At 33.5% G+C, this 21,511-nt stretch overlaps 1 protein-coding gene across 4 annotated transcripts in view; it reads right to left on the reverse strand.

Annotated features, from left to right (window-relative positions):
• LOC111413879 (cytotoxic granule associated RNA binding protein TIA1) overlaps window positions 1–21,511 on the reverse strand; it is a 278,716-nt gene that overhangs the window by 233,553 nt on the left and 23,652 nt on the right. Inside the window, exon 1 of one of the 4 annotated variants that reach the window (XM_023045002.2) lies at window positions 9,187–9,251. The exons of the other annotated variants lie outside the window; for them this stretch is intronic. Coding sequence (XP_022900770.1) covers window positions 9,187–9,243 — 57 coding nt within the window. The 5' untranslated portion in view covers window positions 9,244–9,251. Of the gene's footprint in view, window positions 1–9,186; window positions 9,252–21,511 lie in introns of those variants that run through there. 4 annotated transcript variants of the gene reach the window in all.

Consider the following 21,511-nt stretch of genomic DNA (forward strand, 5'->3'; position numbering starts at 1 on the left):
CAAGGTTGTGTTTAAAAACTTGTATCTCAATAACTAAAAGAAATTTTCAAAATGTTTTTCTTTTATTAAAAAGATGACGATCTTTTCTATAATTGTTGAAAGTTGTATCGCGATATCTTAAATAATCGATTTTTCGCGATTTTTTTAAATTAAAGATAATGAAGTTTAACCTGAAAGATTAAAAAAAATTTAGTTTAAAAACTAATACCTTAAAAACTAAACGATATTTTCAAAATCGGCTGTTATCATTGAAAAGGTTATAGTTATCTCTATATTTGCCGTTAATATCATGTTGATTAATTAAGAATCAGATTTCATACGATTTTTTGAAAACGCCGTTACCCTAAAAAAATAAAGAAAAAACAAGGTTGTGTTTAAAAATTTTTATCTCAAGATCTAAAAGAGATTTTCAAAATCTGTTTCTTTTATTGAAAAGATGATAATTTTTTCTATAATTGTTGATAATTGTATTGCGATATCTTAAATAGTCGATTTTTCGCGATTTTTTTAATATTAAGGAGAATTAAGTTTAATCCGAAAGATTAAAAGAATTTAATCAAGTTCAAAAATTAATATCTCAAAAACTAAACAATAATTTCAAAAACGGTCTTTATCATTGAAAAGGTTATAGTTATCTCTATAAGTGCCGTTACTATCATGTTGATTAATTAGGAATTAGATATCATACGATTTTTTGAAACGCCGTTACCCTAAAAAAAATAAAGAAAAAACAAGGTTGTGTTTAAAAATTTTTATCTCAAGATCTAAAAGAGATTTTCAAAATCTGTTTCTTTCATTGAAAAGATGATAATTTTTTCTATAATTGTTGAAAGTTGTATCGCGATATCTTAAATAATCGATTTTTCGCGATTTTTTAACAATTAAGAAGAATTAAGTTCAACTCAAAAACTAATTAATATTTTCAAACACGGTCTATATCATTGAAAAGATTGTAGTTATCTCTATAGGTGTCCATAATATCGTGTTGATTCATTAAGAATCAGATTTTATACGATTTTTTGAAAACGTCCTTAAAAAGTAGGAAAAAACAAGGTTGTGTTTAAAAACTTATATCTCAATAACTAAAAGAGATTTTCAAAATTTGTTTCTTTTATTGAAAAGATTATAATTTTTTCTATAATTGTTGAAAATTATATCGCGATACCTTAAATAGTCGATTTTTCGATTAATTTGTACATTAATTTCCGAAAATGAACAACATTTTATTAAATTTTTGTTTATATTGTTGAAAAAGCTAGTTTAGAAGATAATATAAACAGGATAGGAATGGTGGTAAGAAGTAAGTGGCGTGTTTTAGCAAAGATAATGATAATTGGGTAATACAATTCCCCCATCAAAAAGTCAGAAAGAAAAGAATGACTTTATTCCGTCCGCCGCTATCTTTGATCCAAATGTTCCCAATTTTTTGCTAGACAATGAATACAAAGTAAAGCGGAATGAATTAGCAGGGTAGGGAGGAGGGTGGAGTTCTACACGTGTTCGGAGACCAGGAAAGAAAGAATTATACCGCGGTCCCCCCAGTAATAAAAACATTGAATTGCTTTGATAAGGTCCCTCATTTTTAGAACAAAGACGTTCTAAAAACACTATTGACATTAATATTCGTCGGGGACACAGAAAAATCATTATAATGTTCATTACGGTGCGCAAATAAAGATAAAACAGACTCACCCCTGTAGTTGAAAAGACCTCCGTATAAAAGTGAATAGCTAATTCATTAATTACACTGGTACCTCGCGGCTGTATAACATGGGTAAACTGGGATGATTATCCTGTGGTAGCTTGTCCTAAACTACCCAGATGTGATTGTCAATAAACCGGACTTCCCGTTGGGATGTAGTGACATATAGCAGTATAATTAGTTTGGTAGTAATCTACAATAACTCGAACTAACTGTATCTTGTCTCTTAAACATTTATCTCACAAAAACATATTTCATTTAATCATGATAATGAAATTATGGGAACTCGCCATTCGGAGGAGTTAATTTCAACAGAACAAACAATTCCGAAAACATCCCCCGGCGTCTCAACTACGTTTTGACGTCGCAATTTTTTATTCTTTTAATAAAATAAAGGAATTGCAACTGGGAGATGAACATATGTCCGTATAATAGAACTTTTCTTTGTCCGGAGACGAGCGATCAAAATAAAAGGGGGTGTTGAAGTAGAATTATTCAATTTAGGTGACAAGTTCCCATTTGAAACGTTTCTACGCGTATTCTTTGGTTGAAATTGCTTTTGGCACGTCAGGCAACCTCACATATTAGGTTCTTTGAAAGAAATTTAATCTATATACCTCAAGCGACATTTAATCTAATAAGTATATATATTTACCGGCGCATCCGCCAATTATTATTTACCCCTCACTTAAGATAATGTTTTAATTTTCAGGAATTTATTATTACACATTTATTAGATAGAAACGACTAATGGTCCATAATGGTATTTTATACTAAATACCGCGCTACGTTATACTAAATGCGGTTGAAACTTTATGTAACATATTATTCTCCTTTTTCACGCGAAGTTAATTAAGAGTTTGCAAGCAAAAGGAAGTGCCACCCGAGTTATTTATATTAAAGGAACTCGAGCGTTTAGTAATAAAAGTTTTAAGTTTCGCGAATAAATCGTGTTGTACATTTTTTTCCAAGAGAGTCGTGTTCAGTCCGCGTAAAATAGGGCGAGCCGTCGGCGAAAATTAACAATATAAGGATGAAAGAAGATTTTATCCTGTTTTTTTTACTCACAAAAGACGAAATGAGTTACGACTTAACCCTTAGGTAAACTGGAAGCCCTCTTACACCAAAAACGTTTGCCTTTCAAGAGATTAAAGAAAGAGTTGGTCCATTCGAATGATTTGATCATGCGCGATTGCGAATTTTGTTGGAATATCGCTCTATGTAAATCCAATAATGAATCACCCCGTACATCGCCCTCGCTATACCGCCAGATTTTATTTACTTTTTCGTCCTTTTTTCGAGGATTTGCAGGATTTACATCCGTGTATCGAGGAAAATCTGCGCGCCACTAAAATATATCGGATTGTAAGGATGTAGGTAACCGTGTACCAATAATTTTCTCTCAAATCCCAAATACAACGCGAAGCCGAATACAAATGGCGCAATTTATAAATTTTGCGACGTTTGTTCATGCGACGGATCATTTCCGAACCATCGAAACGATTGGGGACAGTTACAGTAAATTGCCAACCACGTGAAAAGGATTTTTCGCGACTGACGTTTCCCAACAAGCCCCTTTTATACCCCTACTGCGTTTTATTCTCTTACGACACGAACAAGACGTATTTCTTCTAGGCAATAACTAAAACGTATTCTCTACTATAAAAAATTAAGATTATATCAAAACATTTTTCTATTATTACTATTAACGAAAAGTTTAATGCCAAGGTCGCTTGCGGTCGAGGCAATAGATTAAGTATAGAACATTTAAATTTTTTGTGCTTTATCAATGACATACAAAAAAGTTTAAAGCCGAGGTCGCTTGCGGCCGAGGTAGCAGGCTAAATACATAACATTTAAATTCTTTCAGTTTTATTAAAGACGAACAAACCACACTGAAGCCGAGGTCGCTTGCGGCCGAGGCAGTAAATTAAGTAGGTAACATTTAAATTTTTTCTAGTTAATCAATGACTAACAAAGAAGTTTGAAACCGAGATTGCTTGCGGTCGAGGCAATGAATTAAATATATAACTTTTAAATGCTTTCTGCTTTATCAATAGAGCTCGTATTTTTATGCAGTCAAATTATGGGAAATATGCGCATAAATATGCAAGTTTTTTATTCGAAATATGCAAAAAATATGCAACAATATGTGGAAATATGCAAAAATATACCTTTCTTATAGTTGTTATCAATCTATTTTTATCACATTTTTATATATGTTTTGCACTTTTCACATGTTGTTCTATTTGGGACTTCTTCTCACACGTTATCTTAAAAAAAAATATTTAAAAAAGTTAGCCATAGATACTCTAACAGATTAAATATTTAAATCTGAAACTATAAAGCAGATTCGTATTTTTCATTGTCGATTGTCTAGAAACATATGTAAAAACATATCCCAAGAAGATGGGACATCAAAGTTAATACAGTTTTATTTAGTTTTAATTTAACAGTTTTTCATTTTATTTTAACTCCTAGTGTAAAAGTCTATGAGAAATACAATTTCGTTGTCATCAAACCATTGGCAACTCCGCTGAAAACTCTAATTTTTAACTTAAATCTTTGGCTAAAACGCTACGACGTAATTTTAAAAAAAATACTTAAACTTTGGCACAAGTTTTACAAAATAATTCCTCATTATTAGAATTTAGTTCGGGATAACTTTTTATCCACTGGGACACAAGTCACGATATCACTTTAAGCATTGTTGTTATAGATTGGTAGATTAATGTTCACTCACACTGAACACAGCCACAGTAACTATGGTTGTGGATTTCCTTAAACTTAAACTCAACAGTGCAAGGGATTCCCCGCATGTTTCTGTTAATCGTTGTAAACAAGAAACCAACCAGCAATCAAAAAATATCCTGTATTGTGCTTTAAACTAAAAGGTATGTTCGCATATTTAAAAATTACGCACTCATTGTATTTATTTTATTAAACAACAAGAAACAAATCTAGTAAAATGACAAAATATGCAGTAAAAGGCCAATTTATGCAACAACCAAAAAAATTGTAAAAATATACAAAATATGCAATTTTTTTATTGTACCATCTGCCTTATTTTTATGTAATTCGCCCAGAAACCAATTTTGAAAAAAATATTCCAGAAAATAAAGACGATGCATTTTTCATAAAATCCGAGCCCTATTTATCAATGATGAGTTAAAAAGTTTGAAGCCGAGGTCGCTTGCGCCCGAGGCAACAGATTAAGTATACACCATTTAATTTTTTCTGTTTTATCAATGACGTATAAAGTTTTAAGCCGAGGTCGCTTGCGGACGAGGCATTAGACTATATATTTTGTTACAGTTAAAGCATTCATTCCGTGAATGTACAGGGTGGGCAAATTTGGGTGTTATTATAGGCTATCTCGGAAAGTATAAGAGATACGAAAAAAGTAGGTGCCATGTCTCGGTCTCTTTTTCCGAGACTAATCCAATCCCGTAAAGACCAAATCTCTATCTTCTTTTGTTTTTAAGTTATAGCAAAAGTCAAATTTTAGCGATTTCAAAAAATGTTCATAATTCGTTTATTTTTGAAATTATAGAAATGGGGTTAATACATTCTTAAGACACTTTTTTGAGTAGAATATACTGCCGTTGAAAAATTTTAAACATAGCTGATAATTTTTGAGGTATAACATAAAGTTGTATTTTTTTAAATACAAACTATAGTTAAAAATATAAAGATTAATAATATAAATTCAATAAAAAGCAATACTTTTTCTGGTCTTTTTCAATTTATTGTCTAACCGGTTTCGGCTTTTGCCATCATCAGAGACATCATCATTGTTGTTTTATATTATTCTAATGTGAAAAATTTTAACTTTTAACCTACATTTTAATGTGTTTATATTTAACTGTTGATATCCATGTTGCAAGTTTCGTTTATATATTAAAATAATAAACAAATAAATATAAATTCTTATCTTGCAAAATTCAATTAATTTATTCAGCCGAATCTACAATAATATTTTAATTACAATTTAATAATTAAAAGTTAAAATTCTTATAGAACTTACGGTCAATAAAATAAAATCAACATCACAAAGAGCAGACATATAAAAAACATTTTAAAAATATGAAATTACACTTTAAAATACAATATATAAATAATTAAACTGTAAAAAGACAAAAAATACACAAGTTCCTACACAAACGGTATATAAAATAACACTAAAATGGATGACCTTTAAAACTTGTATGAAAGACACATGCCAAGATAGAAACAGGTAAACGAAATGAAAAAGCGGCGATTTCGAAAATAAAATCAAATATTTCTTAGACACTGAAAAAGCGGTGTAAACTTCATATCCAATTGATCATTTAACATGATGTAGTTTTTATTTTTACTGTGTTTTGCAATTTCTAATGCTTCTAAAAGATCTAAGCAAAAACCTTTATCACGTTTGCGAATAAGTTTTATATTTTCATCATTTATTTTGTGTCCGGTTTGTACTGTATGTTTATATACATTAGAGTTGCATTTACTTTTATGTTCTATTATTCTGTTCTGTAGCTTTCGTCCTGTTTGTCCCACATATATGCTGTTACAATTATAACAATTGATAGAATAAACTCCACATTCTTTAAGTATGTTGTATTTATTAAAGTGAAAATTAGATAATAGATTCAGAATGGTGGTATTATTAGAGAAAGTTAAGTTTATATTATATTCCGAAAAGACGTTTTTAAGCGATAAAGTGAAGTGATTGAAAGGAAGTGACCTGTATATTTTATTATGTGTATCTTTCGTAAACAAAGGATCATGTTGTGCTTTAATTTTGTTAATTAGATTGTTAATGGTGCCAATTCAAAAACGAAATTCAATTCTTTATTTTGATTTACTGTGGAAAGAGGATAACTAAAGAGTCTATTAATGAGAAATCTAAAGCTTGCCATTTTATTCGAAAAAGGATGATTTGAATCGAATGGGATTATTGTAGAAATTGAAGATGGTTTTCTATAAATATGGAAATGTATTGTGTTATCGATTTTGATTATAGCTAAATCCAAAAAGTTCAAGATGTTATCTCTTTCGTTAACGTGGGAGGGAGATCTAACCACGTTAAATGAGTTTCATAATTATATTAATCAACTTCACGATAACTTAAAATTTACTATGGAATTAGAAAGAGATAACATCTTGAACTCAGCACATCAGCACATGTGCTGATTGAAAAATTAAATAAATTTTACTCGTTGTGGACTTCTAGAGTTTTTTACATTAATTGTTACCACGATGTCCCTGGAGATTATTATTGGAAATATTAAATTGTAATTAAAATATAATTGTAGATTCGGCTGAAGATAACTAAGTAAAACTAGTCGAAACCGGTTCCGTTAAAATAAATTGAATTTTGCAAGATAAGAAGTTATATTTATTTGTTTATTATTTTAATTTATATTTATAATTCTAAGTTGTATACTTTTATGAAACCATTTATATGAACAACAAAATATAAAGTGCGTTCCTAAAATCTAATTTATATTGCTAATGTCTCTGATGATGGCGAAAGTCGAAACCGGTTAGACAATAAATTGAAAAAGACCAGAAAAAGTATTGCTTTTTATTGAATTTATATTATAGAAAATAACTGGTCAACATGGATCAAACTCCCTCGTCTAGTTAAAGATTAAAATTCAAATTTTTAATTATAGTAGGCGAGGAAAACGCCAAATCCTACTTAGTTACTATAGCAACGTGAGTTTCTTGTCATTTCATTTATGATTTTTGCGAAACGAGTTTCCCATTTAAAAAGTTCCTCATTAACGTTAAATAAAACGATAAAATTAAATATAGAATATATTGGAGTCCGCTTTGAAGATGATACATAAGTCTTCATACCCCCATTGAAACAGTGTTTCAATGGAAAGTCCACTCCCAGTTTACGATCCCTAATTTTATTCTATCTCTTTTCCTCTGACCTTGTTCACCAATAAAAAATGATAAATAAGATGCTGAAAAATTTAAATTAACTATTCAAAGTTTTTATTCGTTGGTACAAAACCAACTTTATCCTGAATAATGGTACAAAACTAATTTTATTCTGTCATATTCGTGCAAAACCATATAGCCACTAGGTAGATAATCAAAATTTAAAAATATATAATGAAAATTAACGCTTACATGCAATACATCATTGGAAAGCTAAAAATATGCTCTTTTCAGTAACATCATAATAAACTATAGTTTGTATTTAAAAAAATACAACTTTGTGCTGTATCTCTAAAATCATCAAGTATGTTTAAAATTTTTCAAACGGCAGTATATTCTACTTAAAAAAGTATCTTAAGAACATATGAACTCCATTTCTCTAATTTCAAAAATAAACGAAATATGAGCATTTTTTGAAATCACGAAAATTTGACTTTTTGGCTATAACTTGAAAATAAAAGAAGATAGAGGTTTAGTGTTTGCGGGATTGGATTAGTCTCGAAAATACTTTTTTTGGATCTCTTATAGTTTCTGAGATAGCCTATAGTAATACCCAAATTTGCCCACCCTGTACACATTGTCTAGTCAATGTGTATATAAAATACGAAATGTAAACTTTTACTAGTTGATGTATACAATTACTAATGACGCTCAGTTAACAAAACCCAACCCAACCCAAAAGATGGTTACTACTATACTTACTTACTTCCAACTTGCATCACATGTAATCCCTTCCATTAAAAAAATTATACCGTAACTTTTCTTTGTTAAAATTTTTACTAACATCTGGTAACAAATGCATACACTGCCTAGTTGATGTACACATTCACTAGTAAATGTATACACTCTATGACTGATAAATACTTTCACTAAAACGTTACGTAATTGTAACATTGACTGGCTAATGTGTACATTAACTAAAACGCACGCTTTACCTGTGACATATATATATATATATATATATATAGTTTTTTTTGTATATCATTGATCAAGATTATTTGATCAATAATCAACCGAGCTCACGGCCAATTTTCTCGGCTTCCAACTTTTCTGATTGTCAATTATAAACAAAAAGTAAAGGTAGCATACAAAACCTCGGCCATTGGCCAAGCGTTCGGAATCTCCAATGATATATTTAAAACAACCTAAATAAATGCAAAAGCTGTATACAAAACCTCGGCTTTAAGTATACTAAATAAAAAATAATTTTAAAGACTTTTCTGTACGTTAACTGATCTTTCTTAAGTGAGTTTCGGCTAGAGGAAATCCTCACACACATGAAATAAAAATTGACTTAATTCAAAAATTTAGATCTTATATCTAATTATATATTATATCTAATTAACCCTCAGTATAGTAGGTGAATTAATCTCACATGCCATACTATATGGGCTTTGACTTACCCCGAAAATAATATACTACTTCTATAAAATACGAATAAACTATCTCGTGCGTCTGATGATGCCTAGTATACGGAGGATTAATATCTATTATATAAATAGATCTTATTAATAATTAAACTATTTTAAGTTTATACTTACAGAGCAAATTCTGCTTGGAAATAAAGATATCTTAACATATTTGATTCCAAAAACCATAAACCATATTTATAATAATCAGTTTTACAAAGTTATACTATAAAATTAAACGGACCTCGTTGAAATGTTGAAACAAACTTTTTGTTAAGACAACTTCAATGCGCAGGTAAGAACAAACTGTTAGTAAAGTCGTCTTAACAAAAAACCTGTTTCTACCAACCGTAGCAATTTTAACATGTTTTAAGTGTTGTCATTTGTTTTTGGTTTTTGGAATCATATATGATAAGATGTTTTAATTCTAAGGGGAATTTGACATGTAAGTATGTATAAACTTAAACATTTTATTATTAATAAGTACTGTAACAGAAAATAAAAAAAAAAGAAAGAAAAGACGTTGGAGTATCGTTCGGTTTTATACAAGTAAAGGAACATCTGCGTTCGCGACTTATCCAAGGTCGCCAAGGTCCGGTACCAGTCTAAAGCGCTTATAAGACAGCAGCGAAGTGATGTTAGTTTTAATTTAACCTTCGGAGAATTATCACGCGTATTTTACGGACGAACTTCTTTAAGTTTATTAAAATCAATCAACGCAATAGTACTATAAAGTTTGTTAATTATGCCAACGTCTATAGATGTCTGAGGATTATTTGGTAAACTGTTTTAATTAAAATTCACTTAAGTATTCCAGATGAGCAACAATATATTAATACAACCTGAAAATATATGTATCAAACCTAGGCGTAAGCGACCTCGGATTCAATCTTTTTTGTTCACGATTAATAAAGCAGAAATAATTTAAACGATGTATTTTTAATCTACTGCCTCAGCCGCGAGCGACCTCGGCTTCAAACTTTTTGTTCGTTATTGATTAATCAGCAAAAATTTAAATGTTACTCTTAATTTACTTCCTCGGCCGCAAGCGACCTCAGTATTGTAGATTGTCAATGGATTCTGAATTAACTCAAAAAAGTATAATGTTGAATTGAAATGTAAATTGAACTAGATTGCTGAAAAAACCTTGTGATTGCATTTAAAAGTATGAAAATGAGATTTTTTACTTAATTATCGTGGAATTGATTTGAACGAAGGGGTTAAGATATAAGAGGGAAATTGGGGCGAGCACGATCGGTGCGGTTTGGCCGAACAAGCAATTAGAATAAATTGTGCTGTCACTGGTGGGCGAGATCGTTTTAAAAATAAGACGCTAAGTGATATATGGCCGTTAGGTTTTGTCAGATAAAATAGTCCTTGCCCGATCTGACTTTGGGGCTGTTTTGAATGGCCGTAGGGTGGTGTTGGACAAAGAGGGGCATTGTAGTCCAACCGTCTGCGAGGGACCTCTTAGTCCTTATGTACTCAAGTTATGGGCCTTCAAATACACGGGTAATAATTACCTGTCTCTGCCAAGACTTATGCTGGTAAAGTTTGATTGGGCTTCATTAGTAATAGTCGTTTCGTTCTCTCGGTCGACATAAACGAATATAATTATAGAGGAAGGAATAAAATATCTTTTAAAGCAGTAGAATTTCGCGAGGGATAATGTTGTTATAAGTAAGAGCAGTCCATTACGTGGAGATCAAATAAAATTTTACGTCCAATTTAAAGTTTGCTGGTCAGTGGAAGTTAAGTGGAGGGCCTCTGTTATTTTTTACCCTCATCTCGGAGTCAGATAAAACGGCCGAGTCGAAACCCTCCAGAACGAAGGGGTTCTTATCACAATTCATACAACATTAGCCATGCCCTTGGCAAAATGCAAATTACATGCTGCTATTGGCAGTCACGTGGGCTATATTTTTACCCCCAGAACCCGCCCTTTATATACTGGTACTATTTAGATATTGTCCCGGTCTCCTCCGCGACGCGCCTATTTAACCCCGTAAAATTTTATTTCGCCAAATAAAATTTAATATTCCTCTCCGAATATTAACTTGAGAGTTCATTAGGCCCTACTATCACACCCCGCACTCTACACTTTTATGTTTATTACATCTCTAAAACATGCCCGAACGCACCCGGGAAAAGAGGAAAACGTCTAATGGTTAAAATACATATCGAAGCACAATTCCCTCTTGCGATTCAAATCCGATTTAAGAATCACAATCACGACGCGGCGGCCGAAGGGAGCCGAAACTCCGGATTATTACAAAGTTGAGCGTTCGAGGGTCAAAGTAACCTTTCCAGTAAATCAGTCAGCGCCGTACAAGGAAACAGCTCGTATAAATGCACGTTTAAATCACGCCTCTGACAACCTTATAGTGAGGGGATTTCGGTTCGCAGGGGCTCTGCTTTCGTCTGCCTATCGCCCCAGAATGGAAGGCCGCCGCACACGTGTAATATGTTTCGGAATGACACTTCTTCACAAGCTTAAAAGCTCCGCAAATCATGGCTTTACGTCAGGATATATATGGCTACTATTGATAAGCTTTCATGTTGACCAAAATAAAATATAACCCTACCTTCCTACAAATCCACAACTCACGTACACGTACACCGTATACAATACCACCAAGACAACGTGATTTATTAATAATAGAAAATCACAAATTCTCCATCACATTTAATTTCGACAACCTGATGATGATGATTTTGTTAATAAATTGAAACCGGTTGATAAATAAAATCTAGAATTAAAAAAAATTTTTTTAACGACGAAAGAAACTTTCTTGGTCCTAATTAAAATTCAAGGCGCAAACGTTCCCAATTCTTCAATTCGCTCCGAAATGAACGGAAGAGCAATCCCTAATTGCATTAACCTTAAAATGTAGGGGTTAAAAAGGCGAGAGACGAAGCCCGCCGAAACAAGGGACTTTTTTTTCTAACGTAATTAGCTCAAATTATTTGCGTTTGTTTGCGCGCGTTGATTACCGAAACAGATTCGTTTCGGCAATGCCGTTTCGCCATTTACCGACGGTGACAAATGTCTTCGAAAGTTACACCGATTACCATATTCTATGAATAACATTGTAACGGCCCTATGTATTATTCAGGCCATAATTTGTCCGTTTTGAATTCCCATTAAGCCCCGTACTTAATTAGCAGTACGCGGACGCCCAAATTGGATTTTGATGATGGCATTTTACGCCGAAAAGAAACCGGTCGGAAGACAACTATAAAACCTTGCCGGCGTTTCATTAATCGGGTGCCACGCGGACGGAAGGACGAGTAACAGCTTGTCGGGGATGAACTTTCCACTAATCCAACAATACAAACATCGAATTTTAAAGCCGAAAGAATGAATATGCATAAGGCGTTAGGGTTGTGCCAAAGGGGTAGTCAGAGTTCGGGGGGAAAGACCGAACAATGCGTTGCAACGCTGAAACTTTTAAAAAGACAACCTAAAGAATATATTAACGTGGCAGCTCGAAAGGAAAATTGAAGTCACCCCGTTTTTAACGTTATTAAATTAGGGTTGCTCATCATCTCACCCCTCCTTTCTAACCGTACCGTAACGTTTTTGACTTATCCAGTCGAAAAGCGTTTCGTTCCAAACCTGTTCATCACGAAGCATATTTATAATAAAAGTTTTAATAATAATTTTGATTGGATTCTCAAAAAGCATTGTATAGTAAGCGAAAACATAAATATATCGGTGTGTTCATAATTTATGTGTGGACCATTTTCGTAGAAATGAGGATTTATAGGGTATCGCGGGTGGCGAGCAACCCGTTTCTAAAACAAACGATCGCTAATGTGTGACCGCCACCTATGCCTGTGTATTTTCGATTCTCATTTGTTTATTGGCGGCCGCGCAAATGGGGGAGCTCAAATACGGGTCCGCACAATGCCGCGCTTAATTGTCAAAGTTTGAACAATCGGCTCCGAACAGCTAAACCGTACTGAATCAACATTATATCATTGTCCAACCCGGCGTTTGACACCTACGTCTAACGGTTTCCGGTTCCTTTTTACACACGGTCATTTTAATAATCCGAAACGTTTCCAATTCTAATATCCGAGGGAATTCGGAAGAAGCTTTAGTATTGCGACCAATTTTAATTACTAATTCCGGAGGGAGTAAAACCGGTAGTGTTTGGCACAAAGTGCCTTGAAATTCGGGGTCGTTATTAAACTCATATACCGTTATCAAAATTCGTAATAAAACGCGGATATTATCGTCGGATAACCGGACCGGCCGTTAGGCCAATAATAATTTAAATAAACCAATTACGAACGGTAAACTAATTAAAGGGGCTGCGACGTCGCGAAGAATGGACTTTTTGACGTATCTAAATGAAAAATCTCCATGGGAAAACAAAGGGCGCCGTTACGCTATTTAAGACTATTATTTAAATTCACGGGGTCCCCGAACTTAAGAAAAATACTCCCCTTTTTACCTCTTTCGGGCCTTGGTGAATTTTAAATACGCCGCCCCTAGACGGACCAGACGCCGCCTCTGTTTGCTTTTTATTTCATTTTCTTTTATTAATAGGGGGCGGTAAAATTTTTCTCTGATTTATTCAAAACGAGCGGCGCATATAAAAACAGTATAAAATATTCATCGAGAACGAGTCGTTTAAGCCGGACACGTATGAATACCCACTCCCAATTCCGCAATTCCACCGTGGAAAACGAGTTATTCTAACAACCTATTTGATAGAAACGTTAATTACCACAACACGACTCCCTATAAATTCATCGTATACATATAAATTCATAGATCGGTCGTGGTTTACGGTTTTCGAGGGTTGTACCGGATGATTGAGTGGGTGTAACAATTAGCACGAGAAGATCTACGAGCTTAAGTGCGGCCTAATAAATTATATTTCCCCCGAGAGGAGAAAATTTCGGTGCGGAAAAAATGATGGGAATATAAATTACAGATAGAAGGGAGGAATTACAGGGATCACCGGCTAGGACTGTTCCGAGACGGCTCGTATTCAATTACAAAATCAATTAACATGGCGAAATATTCGCTTAAAATTCCGCGACGGCGTCCAAAATAATTATATCAATTAGTATTCATGAGGCGGCCGCGGTGATAAGTTTTTTTACGTCGTCGCTGTCCGAGAAGAAGTATTTGAATACGAATTTCCCGCGCGGGCGGACCGTCTTGCAACGATTCTACCGAGATTGCAGCCTTAAAGGTACGGCCCGAGGCCTAAGGGAATAATTAGATTCCTTCCAGAACGACCCCAATTGCAATATTATCCTTGCTCGAAATTTCGAAATGTTTCAATTTCAACCGTTACCCCCTAATTCACTGGGGATGGAACTTGGAGCTCAAGCGGCGTCTTGGCTTATTGAAATTTACTACTATCTTAAGAAACTGATTTAAATTTCCCCTGAAAGCCACTCCAACCGTAACCAATTTCAAATTTTTATCTTAACTTGCTATTAAATTCTATGTATTTCCAGATTATTACATCATTTACATTATCTTCTTTCAAACATATCAGACACCTATATATAATGATAATCAGGCGTTTACATTTTCAATTCCCACTGAATAGTATAGCACATCAGCGACATTGAAAATTATACCTACATATTACACCAAGTCAGAAACGACTCTAGGTTTAAGCGCGCAGATTGTAATGTTGCCTTATGTGTTTAGTCAACCTGAGACGATTTCAAAAGATTTAAAAGTATATTATATTACACTTTGTCACCTCTTTCATTCATTTGTGCATTTTGCCGACCGAGAATACCGATCATGTATTAATAACTTTTCATAGCTGTGAGTAAGTACATCATATATATACTATCTCCTATATCGCTGACTCCCTATCTAAGCAATGAGTGGCGAGCGTTTCCACGGAATGATATATGTTTTGTCTTTGTCGTGCCCCCATGTCGCGAAGGCGTTTGCGCGAATCGTAAATTTTAATGAGTTTGAAGTGTTTCGCGCGTATTTTATGCAGCTTTGAAATGGAATTATTGTAGATAGTTGACTTTAATTATAAATTATCGTAGATGCATCAAATAAATTAGAATATATGTACTTTTGTGTGAAATTGACGTGGAATATTGCTTTAAATATCAACTTTATGTAGGTTGTTCATTAAACATTATATTCTTTACTTTTAACAAATTTTCTTCACTTTCTTAACAAATAATAATTACATTTTAAATTGCTTAGTCCTAAAATATGTTAATAATTATGTTATTATACACATGAAACCTATAATATACATAACTAAATATTTAGATTTTAGGTTATGTTTATGTCAAACATTTATTTGGTGTTTTATAAACATCAAGGTCATCAGCTGCTATTAATTTTTAATTCACCGTCCAATAAGATAAAAGCGTACTCACCACGTGTTCACGCATGTCTCTTGTGTAGACGGGGGCACGACAGAGACAGATATATATATATCTGCACTCTAGTGTTTACACTCTTTTGCTGCCTTAGTCAGCGATATAGGAGATAGTATATATATATATATATATATGAAGTACATCAACAGAGACATAGCTTAATTTAGGCATACTTCAATTACCCTAGTAGTTCTTAATAACCCTAAATACCTTTCCTTGACTTTTATCATTATTTAACAACTCATATATATTTTTGAAATTTTTCAAATTTAAAAATCTAATGGTGCGGAATCATCGAAACCGCAAAAAAAAATTATTACGTCTCTATTGTTGTTCGATCTATTCCCTTCACTTCTATAACCTTCCAAACTAAGCATATATTTTCGAAATACAATGTATCTCTGGCTTTTTCCAACAATAACACCTTGCTAAATCTACTCTCAAATCATAAAAACAACAATGAAAGTATTATGGAAAAATCTGGAATTTACTCAGTTAGTTGTAATAACTGCAATGGCATGTATATAGGCCAAACAGGGCGAAAATTTACGCGAACGGTTACATGAACATAAATCCAAACCTCAGTCAAACATATACAAACATAAGTTGTAAACGGGACACCAAATTAATTATAAGGATGCCAAATTGATACGTGCATGTCAAAAGGGCTTTAAAATGGATCTACTGGAGACGTATGAAATAATGAAACATAATAAAGAAAAAAATTATAACCTTCTAAATGATCAACTAGAGAGCTGTCATAGACCATTCTCATATATTAAGTAATTAAATAGGTTTAATTTTTTAACATTTGTTTTGCCCAATCGGTTTTTCGTATTTCACTTTAATTCTGTATCCGTTTTGATTTGTTATTTCTATTTATTGCTATCCATCGTGATAACCGGTTGTCTTCAAATAAATTTGTATTTTTAAACCCTCTGTTGTTACAATGCATTTAACATCTATACGTGAACGTGTTTATAAAATATGGGTTTAGACTAAGTGAAAAGAGCCTTAACTGTAATTGTCTTAAGTAATTTATGTTATATATGTGTTTTTTAAGAAAATTTTCTTTGTTATTCATGTTATTTTATGAAACCAACATTGTGAAGATTTTATGACGGTGAGTGATAACTGATATATTGTAATTCTTAACTGTATTTGACTTTTTATATCACTATTTAATTACTGCGTTTGATGTAGATTCGGCTGATGATGGTGTAACACCGAAACCGGTACCGAAAAAATAAATTGATTAAAGCAAGTAAGAAGTTTTAATTTTAATATTATTACAACCAAATTTTATAAATTAGGTTTCACACAGTCTTTATGTTTATGAAACTTGATTACTTTCTTCTATCCGTTTCAGGCAAGCTAAGCTTGATCTCACGGAATTTCACAAAGTCGTAGTGCTCGAGATCTGGCCAAACATTCAACTGCAAAAATTGTTTGGAATTGCATTGGCCAAAGTCTTTTATCAGCAATAAGACAAAACGAATATAGGAATTCTGTCGGAAAAATACCAATCATCTATAGAAACTATCTTGTTCTGTATCAACGTGATATCAAGTTGCAGCGTCTTGGAAAAAGTATTCTCGACCGACTTCGAAGACGTCGGCCACCCTAAGTGTTATTCATGATACTTTGGGATACTTGGATATACAGCGTGTTTATTAAACGTGCGGCAAAAATTCAAGGTGTTATTCTTTGGGATATTCTAAGAATATTTTGTCCTTTAATAATTTTTGGGAAATTTTTAAAAATTATTTGTTGTACCCATACTATTTACAACGCGATCAAGCACTTCTACCTGCTGATTTTCTTCCACGTTTAACATTCTGTAATTGGGCAAACCCTTCGAATTTTTGCCGCCTGTTTAATAAACACCATATATATAGGATTGATCGAATACGGACGAGAATGGTTTTAATCAGGCACACATCTCTATGCTGTATTTTAGCCTTCGGTGAATCCCCAGGCTGTTAATGCAAGCAGAGTATGTAAAATGAGAAAGCCTAAGTGCTTTGCGGTTGATTTCAACATCAGTTCTCGTTGAACGTTTGAGTTGAAATTGTGGGTGACTGGCTAGTTGAACCAGTATTTCTACTAACAAGACTTACCGGTGAAGTGTATTGCAACTTTTTGGAACAAACGTTACGTTAGTTTCTATTCAATATGGTTTATGCACGATGCTGCACCAGCGCATTTTATCTTAAATCGTTAGTTAACACTACTCCAGTGGAAAATGTGGAAGACTGGCGAAATCGTATAACTGCTGGCTGTAAGTCAATAAGAAAGGATCCTGGTGTTTTTGAAAGGGTTCGGCAGTCAATGAGGAGAAGATTGCATCTTAGCTGGAGGTGTTCATTTTCAACAGTTAATGTAGATTATATTTGTAATTTTTAGTAATAAAATGTTGTTGTTGTTGAAATCTTTGTTAATGCTGTATCTTCAAAGCAAATAGATAGATAAGAATAGTCCAAACAATAACTCTTCAAATTTTTGCCGTCTGTTTAATAAACACCATGTATATAGAGGAGTACCTGGATCTCTGACCTGATAATATATATATAGGATTGATCGCATACGGACGAGAATGGTTTTAATCAGGCACACATCTCTAAGCTGTATTTTAGCCTTCGGTGAATCCCCAGGCTGTTAATGCAAACAGAGTATGTGAAACGAGAAAGCCTAAGTGCTTTGCGGTTGGTTTCCTTAATACAACGTAATTCAAATTACAAACATATTTGTTTTATATGTGTTACGGTTAGAGTAATAAATGCAGTTAGTATTAATAATTACCGGTTAGTATTAATAATAAGTACAACAATTAGTCAATGTGATAAATCTCCATATATTAATCAGTTTTACCGGATATTATTAATATTTTCTCAACGTGGTTGGTTAAAGTAATAAAACACTATAGTTTTGTATATCAAACATGTTTTTATTAAAAAAACTTATTAAAGAATAAATTCTTATTAAAAAAACTCAATGCTGAAGTACTTTATAAAGTTAAACCAAGTCTTTAAAGATAAGTTAATTCTCATATAATTTATAATTATTTATTATTGCACGATCGAGTTTTATGACATTTTGAATTACAAAGAATATGTAATTTTTTGCATTTGCATTGATTCGAATTGCATTCAGCAGTGCAATTGCAATGTTGGAAACCTTGTCCAGCCAAATTTGAACCCTTACGAGCACACTCTCTAAGAGTAATGTCAGTTTCTGGTACTTCGTTAATCGAAATAAATTTTTCTTTGCAGATAGTAAATTCATTCCTGGAATACAGTTGATTTAAAGTACCGTATTTTGTACCTAGCTTATAAAAACTGTCCTTTTCAACAGAAATAATAACAGCTATTATATTTCGGCTATCTGCTTTGGCTCGATGAATTTCTGGTACTTTAATTCTAACGCTTTGGCCTATTTCGGCAACTGGAAATTTTGCATTAGAACGTTTCAACATTTTGTCAGCTTGCTTCTCTAAGGACTGTTTAGCGAAATTTCGAGCTTTTTTCGAACAAATTGTGGGTCTTTACTTTGGCTTACAATGAGAGAATTTTGTTTATTTAAAGCTACAGATTCAATTTCAGCAGATTGTGAGACCTGCAAATCTCTGAATGTACGGTCAGTACCTTCATTGCTACATTGCTCTGAGTCAGTAGCAACATCTTCACTTTAATGTTCAGGATGATTATCATATTGCTGTTTTAAAATTGACTCAAGATCTTCTTCACGTGTTATTTTTGACAATGTATCAAAAGCTGGCAAGAATGTTTTCAAACCCACTTTAGCTTTACAACCAAACATAGCTTCATAAGGACTTTGGTTTATTCCGGAGTGGTGGGCTCTGTTCTTCATGAACTGTATAAATTTTAATCCTTCCGACCATTTTGTAGTTTTGTTTGTCTCCAACCATGTAGATAACATCTTCTCAATATCCTGGTTAGCTCTTTCAATAGAACCTTGTGATTGACTGTGCCGCGGCTTTCCGTGCACAATTTTTGGTTCATTCCACATGTGACACAACTCTTCAATTACCTTATTTGCGAATTCTCGCCCATTATCAGTATGTAATATACCAGGAGCTCCAAATATTGTGAACACATCTAACAAGTGGTAAGCAACTTCTTCGGCGCGCTTGGTTTTTAGTGCTCTAAGCTGTAAAAATTTTGTCAGGTGGTCTTGATATACCATAATGAACTTAAACTCGCCATCTGCTTGAGATTGCATGTCGATGAGGTCAACTTGGCATCTCGAATTAAATTCGTTGCTTTTAATGGGCTTTACAACTAACCCTTTTTTTGACACGGTTCACACATATTTAAATAAACGACGACATTTCTATAGTGATATTCTTGTACTTGCTTTTCAGTTCTTTCATCATTCGATTTCGCCCTCCGTGACCGATAGAATTATGGGTTTCGTGAATAATATCAAAAATTTCTTCTAAATAGGTGTAGTAAATTATTTGATCCTTTTCATTTTTCACCGGTACTATAAGTTTTTGTACATTTCCAATCTCTACCGTATCATACCTTGATAATCTCTGATAATCTTCGGGTGACTTGTGAGAAATCTTATTCTTAGATGCTTTCACTTTGGTCAGAAACGAAACATACTTATCTCGCGAAAACAACTGGTGATTTTTCCCTTTCTTCATTTTAATTTTATAAATTTCTTGGTTAAATCTTGTTTTCATAACCTCCAAATCTCCCATTTTAAGATAGGGCATACAAAACCAAACTAAACTGCAATATAATCACTATAAAACATAGAGTATACAAAATATAACAAAACTACGATAAAATTACCATGAAAACGTAAGATCACTCGATCGCTCTCTTAACCCCTCACTGTGTTCGTGTTTTGCACGTAAATGACAAGTCACTGCGTGTTTACGATTAACTCTTTTAAAATTTACCGCAGCTATGTGTAAATTATTAATAATAACCGGTCAATGTGATAAATTTGTTACTTTAACCCTGCATGTTAGTTAGTATTAATAATCAACGGTACTTATTAATAGTTTTCAATTAATCACAGTAACCGTAATATATGCACATTTAGTAAAAAGATCAATTACAGAAATCGATAGGAAGGTTCAGTTCAAAAAATGTAAAATACAACGAAGGTCGAAGAGGTATTTGTGTGAAACGGGAGGATCTGAATGGGATTAGACAGCTGTATCTATTGTGTGAGTGGCAATTTGAAAAAACGAGCTCACATTCGGGTGCGAGTACGTGTACGATGCGAAATGGAACGTTAAAACTTTGATAAAATCGTGAAATTTTTATCGGACGCGGGATCCGTTCGGAGTCCGTTTTGTCACATGGACAGTTTTTCAATAGCGGGCTGCGGTCGGTGAGGCGCGTGTCCGCGGGCACAAAAATTTGCTGATTTCGTTCGCATTTCTCGTGACAAGTGATATGAAGCGACAAAGGGGAGAATTGAATTACGGGGAACGTGTCGCGATTTGCCGTGCTCGATTGACAAAGCGAGTAAGCCGGAGACAATTTGTCTCCTAACCCCGCGGCAAAATCCACGTGCCACCTTTAAAAATAGTAGAAAATTAAAATCGAGCGGTTTCTCGATGACGTACGACGACTTTACGCGGTTACTCCCGTTTGCGAGTGTATTCAGAAAGCTTTTACGGGAATCCGTTCGAAAATATGTGCGACACATAGCGCCCGTACACTGCAGGAGAATATCTAATGCATTCCCCTGCAGGGAATGTCAGCAACATGCTGAGAGTCATTTTTAATCTGGCGAAACGTTATCAAATACACGGTTGTGCCTTTAGGCGCAGTAATCCAATTTTCATAAAGGTAAATGCAAATTCCGGATACGCATCTAAACGAGAACAGAATCTCCTTTTTCCTTTTCGTGTTTTTTTTTGTCCACGCGTACTTTCATTTCATCACCACCCCAAATTTTTCTTCTCGAATTTTTCGTATCGTCCGAGAAATCCTTCACATAATCCTGTATATTTCTAGGATAACCGGATGTTGGCTCTATATATAGAGGAGACTATAGACTCGTAGAGACACATGGCGAA

Source organism: Onthophagus taurus, chromosome 8, assembly GCF_036711975.1.
Source record: "Onthophagus taurus isolate NC chromosome 8, IU_Otau_3.0, whole genome shotgun sequence".
NCBI classification, from domain to species: domain Eukaryota; kingdom Metazoa; phylum Arthropoda; class Insecta; order Coleoptera; family Scarabaeidae; genus Onthophagus; species Onthophagus taurus.